Source organism: Tachypleus tridentatus, chromosome 11 (genome assembly GCF_004210375.1).
Source record: "Tachypleus tridentatus isolate NWPU-2018 chromosome 11, ASM421037v1, whole genome shotgun sequence".
Classification (NCBI taxonomy): Eukaryota; Metazoa; Arthropoda; class Merostomata; order Xiphosura; family Limulidae; genus Tachypleus; species Tachypleus tridentatus.
Genome location: NC_134835.1, coordinates 35,023,264 through 35,045,207, shown reverse-complemented (window position 1 = coordinate 35,045,207; position 21,944 = coordinate 35,023,264). Strand labels below are relative to the sequence as shown.

The 21,944-nt window shown below is 35.9% G+C and overlaps 1 protein-coding gene across 2 annotated transcripts in view; it reads left to right on the top strand.

The window, feature by feature from the left end:
• LOC143231465 (putative G-protein coupled receptor 150) overlaps nt 1-15,687 on the top strand; it is a 53,174-nt gene extending 37,487 nt beyond the window's left edge. For both annotated transcript variants that reach the window (XM_076466001.1, XM_076466000.1), the window contains exon 3: nt 13,875-15,687. In XM_076466001.1, coding sequence (XP_076322116.1) covers nt 14,281-15,267 — 987 coding nt within the window. In that variant the 5' untranslated portion in view covers nt 13,875-14,280 and the 3' untranslated portion in view covers nt 15,268-15,687. The remainder of the gene's footprint in view (nt 1-13,874) is intronic.
• The last annotated feature ends 6,257 nt before the right edge of the window (nt 15,688-21,944 follow it).

Genomic DNA, 21,944 nt, shown 5'->3' with positions numbered 1-21,944 from the left:
CATGATTAGACTGTGTAGAAGTGAACTTCACTGAAGTTTCAGAGGGCAGACAAAGGCCTCACAATTGTTTTGGTGACTGACGTTTTATTACAGAATTGGAAAAGTTTAAACAACACCAGCTCACATGCGTACAGCAGGTCCCGGATTTAAATATTACTTGAAATTAAACTTCACTTTGTTTGGCAAGAAATCGATTCAGGTTTTGTTCGAACTCACTATGTGTTTGATTTAGTTGTCGCCTCGGCTGACGAACCATTTGTCCTCAAGCTCAGGCATCACTGTAAACATATAACAAAGTTAGATACCAACTAAGAACAGAAAATCCCTGATTAAAATTTCGAAGTCTAAGAGTTGCTTCACTTATACTGTAAGAATGTAAAACATATTTCATTTTTTGATATGACTACATTTCGAAAAACTCAGAAACCCAGAAGTTCGTCATATTCAAGAAGGACAGTCAACTATTTTAAAAGATCTCAGGTTTATATTTGTTTTTTTTAAATACCTCATTTTATTTTTGGTAATCTTAGTTATCTCATAATGACCACTATGACGTTTCTGTAAAACTTTTCATTTACCTCAACACAAAGTCCTTATTGTTCTTTTATTGTTGATTTTGCATTCATATTTTCGTGGCCCGACATAGCCAGGTGGGTTAATACGTTCGACTCGTAATCTGAGGGTTGCGGGTTTGAATCCCGGTCGCACCAAAACATGCTCGCTCTTTCAGCCATGGGAGCGTTATAACGTGACGGTCAATCCCATTATTCGTTAGTAAAAGAGTAGCCCAAGAGTTAACGATGGGTGGTGATGACTAGCTGCCTTCCCTCTAGTCTTACACTACTAAATTAGGGACGGCTAGCGCAGATAGCCCTCGAGTAGTTTTGTGCGAAATTAAAAAAAAACGAAACAAAACAAGCAATCAAATTATTTTAAAAGTTTTGTTATTAAATTTTAAACATCTGTTTGTGCATAAAAAAAGAAGGAAATGGTTACTGTTTGTTTTTCTACAGTTAAGCACAAAGATCTATCTGTGCTCTCTCCATCACGGGTACCGAAATTAGGTTTATAGCCTTATAAATCCACATGTTGCTGTGCCACTAGAGGGACAAATAGGTACTATATTAATGATGCTTGTTGAAGTTTTGGTGCTATTTATCATTTTTTAAAATAAATTTACTTATATAAAAAATAAATGCTAGTGAGTAGGATATTTATTCAGTTTTTAACAAGTGTGAATAATATTTAATGAAAATTCTTACAAATAAAGTCCATCAATATATTGACTACTTCTTCGGAAATCGAACAAACATTTTAAAGCATCTAAGTTAAAAACATTTTTTATCTGCTATCAATTTGTAAACACAGACGAAATTCACCATCAATCGAGTTGCTTTAAAGATGGGAAGTTTGGTTTGTTTTTGAATTTTGCGCAAAGCTACTCGAGGGCTATCTGCGCTAGCGGCCCATAATTCAGCAGTGTAAGACTAGAATGAAAGCAGCTAGTCATCACCACCCACCGCCAACTCTTGGGCTACTCTTTTACCAAAGAATAGTGGGATTGGTTATAACGCTGAAAGGGCGAGCATGTTTGGTGTGACGGGGATTCGAACCCGCGACCCTCAGATTACGAGTCGAGTGCCTTAACCACCTGGCCATGCCTGGCAGGGGTGATGATACGAGCACAGATAATCAATTGTGAAGTTTTATGTTTAATTCCAAACGATCATTTGAAGGCAGGTCTTACGTATTTTCTGATAATTATTTCACTGACATATATTTAATATACTCAGGAATTCAAGATAAGATGATATTTAGGTTTCTGTGTATTACGGTTAGAGTATATCATTGTCGTCGAGGTAATGTCAACAAGCAACATTTTCTCGAGAACTGATCGCTTTTCTAAGCGTATTGTACATAATACATACGCAACTCTGATGGTTTTACCACATCACTGTTTTCAGTATATTTCATGATGGTTGAATAGCATAAAAAAAGAGCATTTAGATATAGGTAAATATTTATATTCTGTTCAATACACACTTGGGTGCAACACTCTCTATATCAATTTCATACTGGATTTAACTGTTTCGTGTGGATGGCTATGTCTCAAGTGCTCTTTACATATCTCTGGGTAAAGAAGACCTGTCGATTCTTAGGAAGATTTTACTCACGATGAGATAGAAGAAAACATTACCAAAGTTTGCAAGGCGTAAAATCCTATTACACATTAGATTCAGCTGAGCTCCACTGGCAGCGAGGGTTTGCCATATGTTCGAGCTTTTCAAGGGCTGTTCTACTTAGCCATCTTCTGTATTTATTCTTGTTCCTGGTCTGGCTTGTAATGGTTTTAAACAGGTAGACAGAGAAAATACCGGATTTCTTTTCTTTATATTAACTCGTTTGGCAAACCCACTTTCAAGAATATAGACGCATTGGTACCTAAGCACGACAAATAATTTGGTTTAAGGTCGAAATGCATTTACTATGTCATCGCTTGGCAAAAAAAAAATTGTCAAAGGGAAGTTAAATCACACATGTCTTTAGAAAGCAAGCAAAGTAAAGAATTTAAGTTTGTGTTATGCTGAGTTTTCGCTCACACGTACATTCTCTAGCAAAATATTGAATTAATGGAAAACATGAAAATTTCTGAAATATTCACCTGGATAATAAAATAGTACTAAATACACCACTAGTCGAAGTGATGATGGATGGGGAAGATCAAAGGGCTCACACAGGCCCAACTTTTCACTCCAATTAAAACGTTTAGTTAACCCCCAATCTCCATGTCCGACATGGTCAGGTAGTTAAGGCACTCGACTCGTAATCCGAGGGTCGCTGTTTCGAATTTCCGTCACACCAAACATGCTCGCCGTGGAAGCGTTACAATGTGATGTTCAGTCCAATTATTCTTTGGTAAAAGAGTAGCCCAAGAGTTGGCGGTAGATGATGATGACTAGATGCCTTCTCTCTAGTCTTACACTACTAAGTTAGGGACAGCTAGTGCAGATAGCCCTCAAGTAGCTTTGCGCGAAATTCAAAACAAACTAAAACCTAATCTCCATGAGAAACTAAACTCTTTAAGAAAGTTTTACTTTGTTCTGTGTCACAAAATATTAATTGTATTTAAAAATACTGAAAGAAAACATTATTTTACTTTATTTTGAAATATATGTATATGTTAATATTAAAAAGTAGTAGCTATTAATTAAGAACACTCTCGGCCCGGCATGATCAAGCGTGTTAAGGCACTCGACTCGTAATCTGAGGGTCGCGGGTTCGCATCCCCATCACGCCAAACATGCTCGCCCTTTCAGCCGTGGGGAAATTATAATGTGACGGTCAATTCCACTATTCGTTGGTAAAAGAGTAGCCCAAGAGTTGGCGGTGGGTGGTGATGACTAGTTGCCTTCCCTCTAGTCTGACACTGCTAAATTAGGGACGGCTAGCAGAGATAGCCCTCGAGTAGCTTTGTGCGAAATTCAAAAACCAAATAAACAAGAACACTCTTTATATATATATATATATATGTATATATTATCCTCAAACCATTTAATGACGTTCCGAATTCCTGAAGGCGCTGGTCTTGCCATCTATAGTGACATTAGAGTAACGTAAGCACAGTTTACTGACGATTTTATGCTTATTTTACTATCTGTGCTAGTCGGCTTTACTTTTTACTTTGAGAAAGACACCTAATCAACGACACCCACTACCAACTCCTGGGCTACATTTTTCAGATAAAATAGTGGGATATAACTGTCGGTCTTATAACGCGTATATAGTCTGAAAATGTGAAGCGATTTTCGCGGTACCTCAATTCCTCTGTATAGTCACTGGTTTGAGTCCCAATCTTCACCCGGGGTAAGACTGGACAGAGGATGTAGTATTTCTATCCTTTGTAATGTCTTCAACCGGTTTCTCAGGATAAAATATTTTATCAGAGTCATTCACAAAACTCAACATTTTTTGAGGAAATTATAATTATATCCACTAACTCATTGCTATACACGTTTGAATGAGAGTATAATATTTTTTTTTAGCTACGTTACATTTAATAAACTAATTCATCCGAAACTGACCAAGAGTGTATCTGTATACAAAAGTTACTTCAATAAGTCACCAATAACCAGTATCACTTCTACATTTCTACAAATATTCCGATTATAATAATTTAATCTGATTGAGATTTTTTTTAAAGATGTGTTATGATGCTTTGGTTAATTAATAGCTTACATACTACTCAGTTGAAAAATACGAAACGTGAATAGACACAATCACAACATGAACAGCTTTTTTTGCTTGTGACAAAAACGAAACAACAACAGAAATTTGAGAAGGATTTAGGCCCAAAACATTGCTTCACCAATTTGTATCAATTGTAAAGTTTGTATCCGAGGTAGAACTCAGCGTAGATGGAGCAAATATCCTGGAATTTTTTCACAAACAAACACAAGGCAGAAATAGACCACACCTGACATTTAGACAACCCAAGAATCGCCGATGGATCTTGTTGAGTAAGAAAAATTCCCCAATATGTTTGTTTTTGAATTTTGCACAAAGCTATACGAGGGCTATGTGCGCTAACCGTCCATAATTCAGCAGTGTAAGACCAAAGGGAAGGAAGCTAGTCATTACCACCCACCGCCAATTATTGAGCTACTCTTTTACCAACGAATAGTGGGATTGATCGTAACGTTATAACGCCCACACGGCTGAAAGAGCGAGCATGTTTGATGTGACGGGAATTCAAACCCGGGACTCCTAGATTACGAGTCGAGTGCCGTAACCACCTGGCCATGCCGGCCCCCTCCTAGTCTGTCAGTTCGAAATCAGAGACAGCCATGCGTGAGAATTATAAAGGAAGCAAAATGTTGGATATTTGTTAAGATTGAAACTTTCTAATAACGTATTCATGAACCATCACACCCGGCATATTTTTTTCTATCCAAAGTTGTTTCGAGTTTCACAGTTTTTACGAATTATTCCAGTTATTTAAATCTAATTTTGTGATAGAGGGTGTGCTTTTTTTTTTTATAGCAAAGTCACATCGGGCTATCTGCTGAACCCAGCAAGGGGAATCGAACCCCTGATTTTAGCGTTGTAAATCCGTAAATATACCGAGGAGCTGAGGGAGGGCCAGCATTACAAAAATACAATCGCAACAAGTTAAGAAAGGAATTATAGCGGTATTAGTTTCGAAAGATAAATTATCCAAATGCGAAGGATATGTGTGCAAGTGTGTAAATAACATGCGCCACATGGCAAGAAACGTTTAATTACGATTTGGAAAAAAAGTAGAAAAACAAATCACAAGTGTCAATCGCTTTTGGAATACGAACGTGTAAGAAAGTAATATTGTAAATGATTATGTCACGTCGCGATTTCTTTACAACGTTGTAACATTTGCGATTAGCGCACTTCTGCAAGCTTCTCGAGAACATTTCGTGAAGATCAAACGTTCAGAGGAGTCATGTATCGATTTTACAAATCGATATGATTCAGTCGGGGACCGTCATCTAATTTATGATGTCTAATTTTTTTTATTAGTTTTCTGAGTTCTATCAGCGTAGATAGGTTGGAGGAAGGGGGCGTTTTCGGGAAGTAAAAAAATTGAACAATCAGCGTTTGTCAATTAGCGAGACTGCTACTGTAATATAACATCAGAATTATGTTGCACTTCAGAAAATATCCAACGAACTGATTATAGAATATTACACTCGTGTCTTGACTTGCCAGTGATGTTCTTGTTCTCGTTTCTTAACACTAACCACGTGATTCTTTAAAAATTTATCAGAGTCTTTTGAAGTTAAAAAATTAGTTTCTATACATTATTATATCACTTTCGAAGTACCTTTATTTTGAAGGTTTCATACCAAATTTATTCTGAATGCTTTGTTTGTTTGTTGATTTGTTATTGAATTTCGCACAAAGCTACTCGAGGGCTATCTGTGCTAGCCGTCCCTAATTTAGCAGTGTAAGACTAGAGGAAAGGCAGCTAGTCATCACCACCCACCGCCAACTCTTGGACTACTCTTTTACCAACGAATAGTGGGATTGACTGTCACATTATAACGCCCCCACGGCTGAAAGGGCGAGCATGTTTGGCGCGTCGGGGATGCGAACCCGTGACCCTCAGATTTCGAGTCGAACGCCTTAACACGCTTGGCCATGTTAGGCCTATTCTGAATGGAAAAAAGATGGCTAAAGTTATTAATATGGACTGCTTAGAAACAACAAAAACAAAGCGGTATAGCGGTATTGTATGATGATATACAGTCATGTGAAAAAGTTAGGACACCCTATGAAAGCCTATGTATTTTTGTAAGATTTTTGAATATATAGATATTTAATCTCAATTACAACAATACTGAGAGATTATAGGAATATAACTAAACAATTAAAACTGAAGAAAAGACTTTTCAAGATCTTCTGTAAATGTAATTCTACAAAAATGCATATTCTAACTGAGAAAAAAGTTAGGACACCCTACCCTCTAATAGCTAGTGTTACCCCCTATGGCTGAAATAACTGCAGTGAGACGCTTCTTGTAGCCATCTACCAGTCTCTAACATCAGTCTGAAGAAAGTTTGCCCTACTCCTCAATGCAGAATTCTGTCAGCTATGAGATGTTTGAGGGGTTTCTTGCATGTACAGCCCGTTTCAAGTCACCCCACAGCATCTCAATGGGATTAAGATCTGGACTTTGACTCGGCCATTCCAGGACTCTCCATTTCTTAGTTTTCAGCTGGTCCTTGGTGGATTTACTGGTATGATTTGGGTCATTGTCGTGTTGCAGGGTCCAGTTCCGCTTCAGCTTTAATTTTCTTACAGATGGTCTCACATGATCCTTAAGCACCCTCTGATACACAGTAGAAATCATGGTGGATTCTGTGATTGTGAGCTGTCCAGGTCCTGCTGCAGCAAAGCATGACACTTCCACCTCCATGCTTCACAGTTGGTATGAGGTTCTTTTCCTGAAATGCTGTATTTGGTTTACGCAAAACATGTCCTCTGTTCTGGTGTCCAAATAATTCAATTTTGGACTCATCTGCCCAAAAAACATTATTCCAGAAGTCCTGGTCTTTGTCTACATTCTCTCTGGCAAACTTCAGTCTGGCCTTGATGTTTCTCTTAGAGAACAAAGGTTTCCTCCTTGCACACCTCCCATGCAAGTTAAACTTGTGCAATTTCTTTCTAATTGTAGAGGCATGCACTTTCATATCAACAGTAGCCAGAGCCTGCTGTAGGTCCCGTGATGACATGTTAGGGTATTTGGAGACCTCTTTTTAGCATCTGGCGGTCTACTCTCGGTGTGAACTTGTTTGGACGACCAGATATGGGCATGTTGGCAGTTGTTTTGAAAGCCCTCCATTTGTTGACTATTTTCCGGACAGTGGAATAGCTGATTTCAAAGAGCCAAGGCGTGGTTACCGGGCTTATGGCGCGAAGTGTATTGATAAAGGAACAGGTAAAACATACTTAAACAACATATTTAGAGGCTATTTTTCACCTAGTATTTTTTACACACAATACTTTGAGTTTCAAAGTGCGCGCACGTTTTTTTATCTGTCGTAGTAACTTCAGAAAATGCCACCACAAGATTCTTACAGATCTTGATAAGACATTTATAAATAAATACGTTAGTAGGTTGTGTCGTATACAATGGTGTTGTTATGAGTAAAAGTAAATGTTGTATCTAACGTTGTAAACAAAAAACAGGCTAGATTTAAGATACATGTACATCAACAACACTTCAGTGCCAGAAACATTGCGGGTTAGAATCCTGGTCGCACCAAACATGCTCGCCCATTCAGCTGTGGGGGGCGGTATAATGTGACGGTCAATCCCACTATTCGTTGGTAAAAGAGTAGCCCAAGAGTTGGCGGTGGGTGGTGATGACTAGCTGCCTTCCCTCTAGTCTAGGGACGGCTAGCGCAGATAGCATTTACCTTTTTGTAGTTAGTTTCTGATGTTTATTCTTCAAGTGTTGTAATAATCATATCGTGATATAACTACCAAAACAAGACATTATGAGTAACAAATATTTTTATTTCTTGTTTTTAAAGTTCATGTATCATACTGTGTTGTAGCCTACAGAGTGCATAATTCTGCTCGTGATTCATTGCATGTGCACGTTTTAGTGACGTCACGGCAGTACAAATTACGGCGTTAAGTTTTCTTTGTGTGACGTCATTTTAGTGTAAACTGACCGACAGACAGAAAACACACTACTGTATACTGGTATAGGTGGTAAAAAACAGGTGATCCTTCCAGGCGGCTTTAGGTCACTTTCTGAGGAAATTTGTTGAGTTAGGCTATCGTATATAACGTTTCATCCACAAAGTGCCCAGCGCCTGTACCGGTGGCCGCACCGCCCGTTCCACTCCATCCTTCGTTAATGACGTAAATTACAGTTATTGAATAATTTGCATAAAATTAATAGGTTCATACCATAAATTAACTTTTCCTTTCTACTTGGACATCATAAAATTTCTTAATTTATTTGACTGAGAAACTGTACAAATACAAATATCTGTGATAATTTTACTACACTGTCAAACTGTGGCATTCTATAACTAAGTATTGATTCACGTCTTCAAATTACAGATTATTTTCGTGCGTTTATCAAATTTATCGATATGCGACAATCATTAGTTGAACCTCATCCGTTGCTCGAGAATGAATGGGCCTGGCATGGCCTAGCGCGTTAAGGTGTGCGCTTCGTAATCTGAGGGTCGTGGGTTCGCGCCCGAGTCGCGCCAAAACATGCTCGCCCTCCCAGCCGTGGGGGCGTTATAATGTGACGGTCAATCCCACTATTCGTTGGTAAAAGAGTATCCCAAGAGTTGGCGGTGGGTGGTGATGACTAGCTGCCTTCCCTCTAGTCTTACACTGCTAAATTAGGGACGGCTAGCACAGATAGCCCTCGAGTAGCTTTGTGCGAAATTCAAAAATAAATGAGGAGAAGCACTATTTTACTCCCTACGGAACAAAATGTTTCTCTACACAATGAGGCCGGGCGTGGCCTATTGACTAATTTACACTAAATGTGAAATCCAATGGTTCGTGTCAGATTTCCTAAAAAATGTTCTAGAACAAAAGCTCCTATAACATTAACTTCTTTATTAATGCCCACCTAGTGGCTCAGCGGTATGTCTGCGGACTTACAACGCTAAAAACCGGGTTTCGATACTCGTGGTAAGCAGAGCACAGATAGCCCATTGCGTAGCTTTGTGCTAAATTCAAAAAACAACAACATCTTAATTAATAAAACTAGTAATATTCACCGTCAGTTTCTACTATAAACCGTGTCTGGAAATTATGGTGGTATTTTATTTCTGAGTGTGTGAGGTTGGTGTAACACCACTATGATATTACTAATATGAGTTAAACAGAATTGTACTAGCATCATAGCAAACTGCGTTTCAAAATGATGACTATGGAAGATACCACTTGATGTATTGGCTTTATTTATTTCACATATTTTTTTCTTCATTGAAGTCAGATTGACTAAATTCAGATATTACAAACTTCAGTTTTAATCGTAAAACTTAAATTATTTATCTGGACTCAGCTGATAGCGTCATCTGGCTTTGCTATAAAAAAACACGCACAGACTACTAAACTTATATTTGCCCCCCCCAGTAGCTCAGCGGTATTTCTGCGGACTTACAACGCTAAAAACCGGGTTTTGATACCCGTGGTGGGCATAGCACTCAATGGGCTGTCGAGTAGCTTTGTGCTTAATTCAAAACAACAACAGCATTAAACAAATAATTAAAAATATTCGCATTTAGATAAAGAATAGGTTTTGTATTTTTCTAAATAGGGCCCTTTAAAATCAAACTTACAGTTTGCTGTTTATTTTAGAATTTTCCCAATTGATTGATTGACTGAAATCAAACCCAAAGCTACACAATGGGCTATCTGTGCACTGCCCACCACGGGTATCGAAACTCGGTTTCTAGTGATAAGAGTCCACAGACATACAACTGTGCCACTAAGGGTAGGCAATTTTCGCAAAAACCTAAACAACTTTGAACCGATAGCCTAGAAAAAAGACAACTAGTGAACGGAACACACCGCCAACTCTTGTCTCATTGAATAATGGCATTTATTCATCACTCTTGCACTGCGCTAACGGCCCTTAAATACGAGTTGCAAACAAGGAATCTTCGGATTCACCGTTCAACCACTTTAAGAGTTATTATTGTAATACCAATTATACATATTACGTACTTATAAAAATATACTTGAAATACAATTAAAAGTAACGGAAGTGTTGTGTAGTAAAAAAAAACAATATAATAAATGTCTTAAGAAAAATAATAAATTTCTTGATCTTGAAGGTCATATTCTACCAGAATTCACCCAATATAAATAGTCCTCAGACAGCAATAACTCTTCAGATTTGCAATACTAAAATCAAGGATTACATCCCTCTCAGTGGACACAGTGGATGGTCCATTGTGGCATTGCTGTAAAAACACACACTTCATCTTGTTTTGAATTAAGCGCAAAGCTACACAATGAGCTACCTGTGTTCTGCCCACCACGGGTATTGAAACGCGGTTTTTAGCGTTGTAAGTCCACAGACATACCGCTGAGCCACTAGGGGAAACACGCTTCATCAAAAAGTAAAAAAAGGAATTATTTTATTTTATTTTGTCAATGAGCAAATGAATTTATTTTAGAAGAATAACTTACCTCTATGATTTCTCACGTCTTTCAACTTGAATAAATAAAATGATGTACTTTTAACGCAATCTTCTATGGCCTCTACTTTGGTATAATTTTCATTGTTAAGCTTCTTATAGTGTAGAATAAATTGGATATATGACGAATCCATTTCGCGAAACTGCAAAATATCTTAGAGCAGATACAAAAATAATGAAACAAAGGAAGAAAATGCGTGATTTTTACTTCTTTAAGGATAATGAGCACAGGAGACAAAAAAAAACAATTTGTCCAAATCTCTCATGTTTCCGAACAATTTGTCCAAATCTCTCATGTTTCCGAACAATTTGTCCAAATCTCTCATGTTTCCGAACAATTTGTCCAAATCTCTCATGTTTCCGTCTCTCGTTTATTTTCTGTTCTACTGGTTTTTTTCGTATCTTAAGTTTTTATTTAATAATTATATCTATTTTTCATATCACCTGTTACTTTCATTTCAAAATACAGTGGTAACATTGTCGGTCAGTTTTTTATTTTTTTTCTTTGCTTCCCTTTAACCTCCTCTACTAAATTATTTTTCCCCGCCAATTTTGTACCCTTCCTGCACATCTGTAGATTTTCTGTCGTTTTAAACTAATTTTGCTGTTAAATTTTCGTTTATTTTATGAATTACTTACTCTATCTACTGTTTTATCTATCCTCTTATTTGGTTTTTTTTCTGCTCCATGCTAGTACAGCGGTATGTCTCCGGATTTACAACGCTAAAATCAGCGGTTCGATTCCCCTCGGTGGGCTGAGCAGATAGCCCGACGTGGCTTTGCTATAAGAAAAACACACATTGTTTTTTTCTTGCCTTTTCTTCATTTATTTACTGGTTTTACTGTTACCTGTACATTTACGTTTCTCATTTTTCAGTTGTTTTTTTCTCTTGAAGGTTTGAAATAAAACTAACTCTTGCTAGAAGAACAAAATACCACTAGTAGCTCAAAACTAAGCTTGGGTTAAATCACTGTGAAGTGTGTTAAGGCGTTCGACTCGTAATCCGAGGGTCCCAGGTTCGTATCCCGGTCGCGCCAAACATGCTCGCCCTTTCAGCCGTGGGGGCGTTATAATGTGACAGTCAATCCCACTATTCGATGGTAAAAGAGCAGCCCAAGAGTTGGCGGTGGGTGGTGATGACTAGCTGCCTTCCCTCTAGTCTTACACTGTTAAATTAGGGACGGCTAGCGCAGATAGCCCTCGAGTAGCTTTGCGTAAAATTCCAAAAAAACAAACAAACAAATCACTGTTGTGGGAATAGCGCAGAGAACTTATTTACATTAAAAGAACAAACTAGATAGAACATGAGGTGAAAATATTGGTATGAACAGCAAAGACAATACTATTGTCTTTTTATTTTCATCTCAGGCAATATTTTTTAAAAGCTTGCTTAAATGTTTAACACTTGAATAATCACATTTTTGTAGCATTTGTTTTCTGTGCATATAAATAAATTATTTATAAAAATCTCTTTCGAATTATCAGGTGATAGCGACTGAAAACTAGTGTTTCTTGCGGATAAAAAAATTACATCATTTGCATTACTTCGCGAAGACATATAGATTTGTGCTTCCCATACAGTTAATACACGTGTTGTTTTTTTTTGATAATAAAGTATTCAACTTCCTACCATGTTGATACATTAAAACCCGAATTAATTTTCGCTTATTTTGGAGTTTTAAATGATTGCTGTTTGTTTGTTTTGAATTTTGCACAAAGCTACACGAAGGCTATCTGTGCTAGCCGTCCCTAATTTAGCAGTGTAAGACTAGAGTGAAGGCAGCTAGTCATCACCACCCACTGCCAACTCTTGGGCTACTCTTTTACCAACGAACAATATGATTGACCGTCATATTATAACGCCCCCACTGCTGAAAGGGCGAGCATGTTTGGCGCGACGTGGATGCGAACCCGCGACCCTCAGAATACGAGTCGCACGAGTGTGTGTTTTCTTACAGCAGAGCCACATTGGGCTATCTGCCCAGCCCACCGAGAGGAATCGAACCCCTAATTTTAGCGTTGTAAAGCCGGGGAAGTAGAGAAGTTTTTTAAAGTAAATTAATAGGCTAGTGACAAACTGTCCATATCTTTTCTCTTTTCATTTCACATATTCCACTTTTCGTCAGCTTGTGTATCTCTGTGTTAATTATCGACTTGTTTGTACGTCCCCGTGGAGCAGGAACTTGAATATATTGATATGAAATTTAATAAGTGTTTCATCTCTCATTGCTTGTCAGTAGGTCAGTGATAAATTTACAAACTTACAACTCTAAAATCCTGGGTTCGATTTCCCTCGCTGAAAATAGCATGTAAATTTACGCTGAAACAAACCAACAACTAAAGCTGACATAATAATTATGTCACAGTTAATATCTTTTATTGTTGTCTCCCATAAGTATACGCATAGTCCGATAACAATAAATACGAATAATTCCGATTATTCTGGACATTGTGTTTAACATAGAACGTTTCAAATAAACACGTTGTGAATAAACAAATTCTGATGAATTATTATAACAAAGTGTCAGTCCATAAAAATAAAATACTGTTTTTGTTAAACACTGTGCATAAGTTCCGTTTCATGAAATAATTATAATTTATATTGTCTAAAAATGATATAAAAAATTCTATCCCTTCCCTCGTGATTATTACCAATATTTGTTAATATAATTAGTCGATTATTTGTCATCAGAGCTCGAGTTTTAAAATCACTTTACATGAGCTTTAGGTTTATATTTTTATTTTAGTGAAAGGTTTAGGAGTGATTTTTACTTTGAGTGTGTAGAATGTTCCTGTTTAAAACCTCTTTGAGCGATCTTTACAATGTTTCAAAGATACGACATAAAACATTTAAACAGACAAATGTTTATAAGTGTGAAAACTATGATACTGGTTTCTGCTGTCCTAAGTGATTTAAGAAAAACTTACATACGCGCGTTTACAAAAGCTGAAATGTTAAAAATCATTTATTTTTTGGTTTCACACAGTTTGTCTTTATGAATTAGCTCATTACTAGATGGCAGCACAATTATCACTTTTGCTGTGAATGATCCACAGGCTCACTATAGCAGTCATTTATATGATCTACACAACTGAGATAATTTACTGGTATAATTATTATTTGGTAACTGATCATAGTTCTCTTATTTTAACAGGTTGTCCATCGTTCAAGAACGACGTCTTCACGAATATACACAACAAGATAATACAGTTTTTCATTCAGTGGGTCTTCTACTAAGAATTACAGTTAGAAAAACTCGTCGATTTCTGAAAACAACAACAACTCCCATCTGGTCTACATATATTTAACTTATTTCAAATGCAAGTAACAGTGACCAACAGTGACCGTTTAACTGTTGATTAATTAATGATCTTCCCCACTTTGTCGTAACTTTGAATTAAACTTCACTTCGGTTGTCTAATACTTCCTATTGTTTCATTATTTTCAGAGAAGGTTTTTAAATTTCAGCGATAGATTATTCACAAAATATATTTTAAAAAATTAGAACTACCAAGTAATTAAACGGAACGCGTCATTCCGTCAGTATTAAGGTTTATTAAATGCAACAAGCCTCAGGTACCATGACAGACTTTGCTAGTTTTCAACATAACGACTCCAACTTGACGAGCAATTCGGAATTCAAAGGAGTTTTTGGGCCAGACTATCACAGAACGGTTCGAATTGTCATCATTGCTATAATGATTGTTGTCTCTCTAACAGGAAACCTTATGGTTTGTTGGAGACTTTTCGTCTCCCAGCGGGGTCGTCACTCAAAACCTAAGGTGCTGTTCCTTAATCTTGCTGTAGCGGATCTACTTGTTACCATGGTAACCATGACAGCTCAGGTAGTGTGGGAAGTGATGGGTAGATTATGGATAGCAGGAGATATTTTTTGCCGCTTTTTTAAACTGCTTCAGACATTCGCTCTTGTGTCATCTACGTATATGTTGGTTATTATCGCGCTGGACCGCTATTACGTCATAGTATACCCTCTAAGACCATGCATTTCCTCTTGGAAACTTGCTCTGATTGCCTGGTCTGCTTCTCTTATTCCTTCAATTCCAAATCTTTATATTTTTCGTGAAATTGAAGTAGACGAAAACCAGAGTTTTTGTAGCTCCCTCTTTTATACCGGGAAATATCCCCGCTATCATCGTCAGATATATATGGCTTTCGTCTTTTTAACAGTATTTATCGTTCCTTTCAGTCTTTTAGTCGCGCTATACTCACGTATCTTATTGGAAATATGGCGCCAGTCTTCGGCTGTGAATAACCGCCAACAGACAGGGTCATCCCTTCCTCGTGCAAAAGTGAAAACACTAAAGATGACTATGGCAATCTTTGTCGCTTTCATGATTACCAACTTACCGTACGTCGTCCAAGAGATGGTTCTAGCCTTTGGGAACCCAAAGGCCTTGGATGAGAACACAGTGGCGCTATTTGGTGTTATTTCAGCCAGTAATAGCGCCATAAATCCTTGTATCTATTTGCTGTTCCAGTCCCAATCAAATGGATGGACTCGTTTCAATTCTTGTTTAAAACAATGAAGAAAAGCAGCTTGTTAAGAATACGATCCTGGCGGACAAAGTTTTCATACAGAACCACATCATTAACTAGCTTTCATCAGAACACTGACGTGTTTGATGTTCTTCCTATCGCAAACCCTGAGACAATACAGCTTACTATTATCGCACGTAATAAGTCATTGATGAAAGGTGAAAATTACGTTTGAGCAAAAGGTTTTTCTCATGATTTGAGTTTTTTTTTTTTTTTGCTTCCCTCGTTTAAAAACAGTTTGAAAGTCTCATGTGATGTTTAATATGGACTTCATGGTCACATACTTTAACGTCTGTTAATGTGATGGCTTTTGTGATCAAACATTTTAACTTTATTAACTTTACTTTTTCTGGAGTTACTATGTAAACATGTAACCAATCAATGGTGCTTTGTGTATATTATAAATATTGTTCCCATTCTTTCATTAAATAAACCAACAGATCAACGCCTTTCCTGAAGAATTTTTCTTTTGTAGACAGTACAAAAATGGCCCCGACATGGCCAGGTGGTTAAGGCACTCGACTCGTAACCCGAGGGTCACAAGTTCGAATCCCGGTCGCACCAGACATGCTAACTCTTTCAGCCGTGGGGGCGTTATAATATAACGGTCAATCCCACTATTCGTTGGTAAAAGAGTAGCCCAAGAGTTTGGGGTGGGTGGTGATGACTAGTTGCCTTCCCTCTAGTCTTACACTGTTAAATTAGGGACGGCAAGCGCAGATAGCCCTCGTGTAGCCTTGCGCGAAATTAAAAAAACAACAAAATATTTACGTAATTTATCACAAAATATTGAAACACGAAATTTATTTCTAAACGTATAGAGTAACTTTTTAGTAACTTTTATGTAACTAATTTACGTATTTGAGTATATGTGCAAACAGAATGACTCATCACCTGATTATTAATAATTGATTCTATATTCTATAATATCAATACAATTTTACCAGTTACGTCACTTGACATGACGAATTAGCATTGACTCATTTCTATTAGTCAGCCTAGTTTGTTTGTTTGTTTTTTTAAAATTTCGCGCAAAGCTACTCGAGGGTTATGTGTGCTAGCCGTCCCCAAGTTAGAAGTGTAAGACTAGAGGGAAGGTACCTGGTCATTACCACCTACCACCAATTCTTGGGCTACTCTTTTACCAACAAATAGTGGGATTGAACGTCACATATAAAACCCCCAAGGCGAGCAAGTTTGGTGCGACGGGGATTCGAACCAGCGACCCTCAAGTTACGAGTCGAAAGCCTTAGCTCACCTGGCCGTGCCCGGCCCCAGTCAGCCTAGATTTAAAATATCTAACGATCTTTGTTCCTTTATTAAATTCAATTTTGGAGTCCAATCACATTCATTAAAAAAACAAAATTTTCTATATCTGTAAGAATTAATTAAAAACTGTCAATCACAACATATTATAATTCTTGAGTAACATTTTTGAACTTATATTGTTGTTTTCTCCAAGTATACAAACTTTTATTTTAACATTTCCAAAGCCTGGTATTAAAACATTGAAGATTCTTTCTCGATTTTAGAACTCCCAGCATTTGTCAAAAAAGTACTTTCACTTACCAAAATATCTAAGATACTATTTCCAAAGAAATGTAAAACAAACAAACACAAAGAGATAATACGTTTATTTTGTAGTTAATTAATGACTATTTATATACGTTTTCTTTACAAATTACAGCCCGGCATGGCCAGGTGGGTTAAGGCGTTCGATTCGTAATCTGAAAGTCGCGGGTTCGAATACCCGTCTCACCAAACATGCTCATCCTTTCAACCTTGAGGGCGTTACAAGTGACGGTCAATCCCTCTATTCGTTGGTAAAAGAGTAGCTCAAGAGTTGGCCATGGGTGGTGATGACTAGTTGCCTTCCCACTAGTCTTACACTGATAAATTAGGGATAGCTGGCGCACACAGCCCTCGTATAGCTTTGGGCGAAATTAAAAAACAACAAAATCTTTATAAAATTTATCACAAAATATTGAAACACGTAATTTATTTCTAAACGTATAGAGTTCCCATCTTAAACATTTCAAATTGTCATCGTACTAAAAGCGTCAATTGTTCAATGACCCAAAATTGAAAACCCTGAAGAACAAACAGTCACTATCATTGAAAATCGCTCAAGATTTAAGTGCCTGAGAAATTATTGGGGATACTTGTTTTTATTTCTCCATTTAATACTCTAGTCCAGCGGTAAGTCTACGGTTTTACAACACTAAAATTAGGGGTTCGATTCCCCTCGGTGGACTCATCCTACAGAGCGATGTGGCTTTGCTATAAGAAAACACACACACACTCCATATTTTATTAACAAACAACTTAACATTTCAACGGAGAAAGAAACAGATGTATATGAAACAGATATTTCTAAAAGTACCTCACAGATATTTCACTAACGCCTTATTCTGTCGAATTTCATTTATATAATCTCCAACGTAAACGTCAACTTTGAAAATACGTTTTCTGCCTTAAGAACGTTGGTACATGGAAGAGAGTTAGATCTCATTGTCAGTAAAATGGTTTAAAAAACAATCACTCACCTTCAATCTCAGAGTTGACGTAACATAAGATATTGTCCTTCATACGTCAAGATCACTAAAACCTGAACCATGCCAAATTCTGGTTCTGAGTGTTTCAGCTGGTGATTCATTGAACCGGTAAAATTAATGGATGGTCCAGCAAAGTAAGCAGATTAAATCATCTTCGAATGACTTTAACCAATTGTTATTTTTCGGTGTAGTTTTTGACCTTTAAAAGCCGTGATTTTCTGTTCTTTTTTTCTTTTTTTCCAACGAAGTGCCTACTTTTATTGAATCTATACTGAAAGGAAACTATGTTTGCAGCTACTTTCGTCATCATTTTTTGAGGACGAAAATAGCCCTATTCATGTATATTCATCATTATGTGACGTTACTGAAAGTTTGGGGAATTTAATGAGCTCTATTCATACCAGGAGACGAATTTTAACAAGATATCAAATCGAACAGGCAGTCTTATGGTCATGCAACAGTCCTGCCATATACGTTTATTTAGTGGTAACGTCATGTTTCACATATGAATTCAAATTGTATCATCATTGACTCATGTTTGATTTATGTAATCACACTGTATCATCATTGGCTGTGCTAGTAATCTCATGTTTGATTTATGTAATCACACTGTATCACCATTGGCTGTGCTAGTCACTTCTTTGATCTTTAGAGTCACATTGTATTATCATGGGATTTGCTCGTAATTGCGTAATTGATTCATACATTTAAGTTGTATCGTTAGTTTAAGTAGTAATTTCGTGTTCGTTTTATGCAATCACATTGTATAATCATTGGCTCAGATAGTAATTTCGTGTTTGATCTGTACAGTTACGTTCACAATCAAACTTTTCAAAACATGCGCGTGATACATTGTATTTCAATTATAACATTCCAAGTTTTGTGTTTTGGGTTTTTATTTAATGCTTAAATCATTCTAATCATTTATTTAACAGAAAAAGAGATTTGAAACTTTAATAACACTATATAATCACTAACACTATGTAACAACGTAATCACTAACACAATATAACAATGTAATCACTAACACTATGTAACAATGTAATCACTAACACTAGGTAACAACGTAATCACTAACACTAGGTAACAACGTAATCACTAACACAATATAACAATGTAATCACTAACACTATGTAACAATGTAATAACTAACACTGTGTAACAATGTAATCACTAACACTATGTGACAATGTAATAGCTAACACTATGTAACAATGTAATCACTAACACTATGTGACAATGTAATCACTAACACAATGTAACAATGTAATCACTAACACTGTGTAACAATGTAATAACTAACACAATGTGACAATGTAATCACTAACACTATGTAACAATGTAATCACTAACACTATGTAACAATGTAATCACTAACACTATGTAACAATGTACTCACTAACACTACCTAACAACGTAATCACTAACACAATATAACATGTAATCACAAACACTATGTAACAATATAATCACTAACACTATGTGACAATTTAATCACTAACACAATGTAACAATGTAATCACTAACACTATGTAACAATGCACTCACTAACACTAGGTAACAACGTAATCACTAACACTATGTAACAATGTAATCACTAAAACAATGTGACAATGTAATCACGAACACAATGTAACAATGTAATTACAAACACCATGTAACAATATAATCACTAACACAATGTGACAATGTAATCACTAACACAATGTAACAACGTAATCACTAACACAATATAACAATGTAATCACTGACACTATGTGACAATGTAATCACTAACACAATGTAACAATGTAATCACACAAACACTATGTAACAATATAATCACTAACACAATGTGACAATGTAATCACTAACACTATGTAACAATGTAATCACTAACACTATGTAACAATGTAATCACTAACACAATGTAACAATGTAATCACTAACATAATGTAACAATGTAATCACTAAAACAATGTAACAATGTAATCACTAACACAATGTAACAATGTAATCACTAAAACAATGTGACAATGTAATCACTAACACAATGTAACAATGTAATCACAAACACCATGTACAAATATAATCACTAACACAATGTGACAATGTAATCACTAACACAATGTAACAACGTATTCACTAACACAATATAACAATGTAATCACTGACACTATGTGACAATGTAATCACTAACACAATGTAACAATATAATCACTAACACAATGTGACAATGTAATCACCAACACAATGTAACAATGTAATCACTAACACAATGTAACAATGTAATCACTAACACTATGTAACAATGTACTCACTAACACTAGGTAACAATGTAATCACTAACACTATGTGACAATGTAATCACTAACACTATGTAACAATGTAATCACTAACACAATTTAACAATGAAATCACTAACACAATGTAACAATGTAATTACACAAACACTATGTAACAATATAATCACTAACACAAGGTAACAATGTAATCACTAACACTATGTGACAATGTAATCACTAACACTATGTAACATTGTAATAACTAACATAATGTGACAATGTAATCACTAACACTATGTAACAATGTATAACTAACCCCACGTGACAATGTAATCACTAACACTATGTAACAACGTAATCACTAACACAATGTAACAATGTAATCACTAACACTATGTAACAATGTAATCACAAACACTATGTAACAATATAATCACTAACACAATGTGACAATGTAATCACCAACACAATGTAACAATGTAATCACTAACACAATGTAACAATGTAATCACTAACACTATGTAACAATGTAATCACTAACAACAATGTAACAATGTAATCACTAACACAATGTAACAATGTAATCACTAACACAATGTAACAATGTAATCACAAACACCATGTAACAATATAATCACTAACACAATGTGACAACGTAATCACTAACACAATGTGACAAAGTAATCACTAACACAATGTGACAATGTAATCACTAACACAATGTAACAATGTAATCACTAACGCAATGTGACAAAGTAATCACTAACACAATGTAACAATGTAATCACTAACACTATGTGACAATGTAATCACTAACACTATGTAACAATGTAATCACTAACACAATTTAACAATGAAATCACTAACACAATGTAACAATGTAATTACACAAACACTATGTAACAATATAATCACTAACACAAGGTAACAATGTAATCACTAACACTATGTGACAATGTAATCACTAACACTATGTAACATTGTAATAACTAACATAATGTGACAATGTAATCACTAACACTATGTAACAACGTAATCACTAACACAATGTAACAATGTAATCACTAACACTATGTAACAATGTAATCACAAACACTATGTAACAATATAATCACTAACACTATGTGACAATTTAATCACTAACACAATGTAACAATGTAATCACTAACACTATGTAACAATGTACTCACTAACACTAGGTAACAACGTAATCACTAACACTATGTAACAATGTAATCACTAAAACAATGTGACAATGTAATCACTAACACAATGTAACAATGTAATCACAAACACCATGTAACAATATAATCACTAACACAATTTAACAATGAAATCACTAACACTATATAACAATGTAATGACTAACACAATGTGACAATGTAATCACTAACACAATGTAACAATGTAATCACTAACATTATGTAACAATGTAATAACTAACACGGTGTAACTATGTAATAGCTAACACTATGTAACAATGTAATCACTAACACTATGTAACAATGTAATCACTAACACTATGTGACAATGTAATCACTAACACAATGTAACAATGTAATCACTAACACTATGTAACAATGTAATCACTAACACAATGTGACAATGTAATCACTAACACTATGTAACAATGTAATCACTAACACTATGTAACAATGTAATCACTAACACTATGTAACAATGTACTCACTAACACTACGTAACAATGTAATCACTAACACTATGTAACAATGTAATCACTAACACTATGTAACAATGTAATCACTAACACTATGTAACAATGTAATCACTAACACAATGTAACAATGTAATTACACAAACACTATGTAACAATATAATCACTAACAC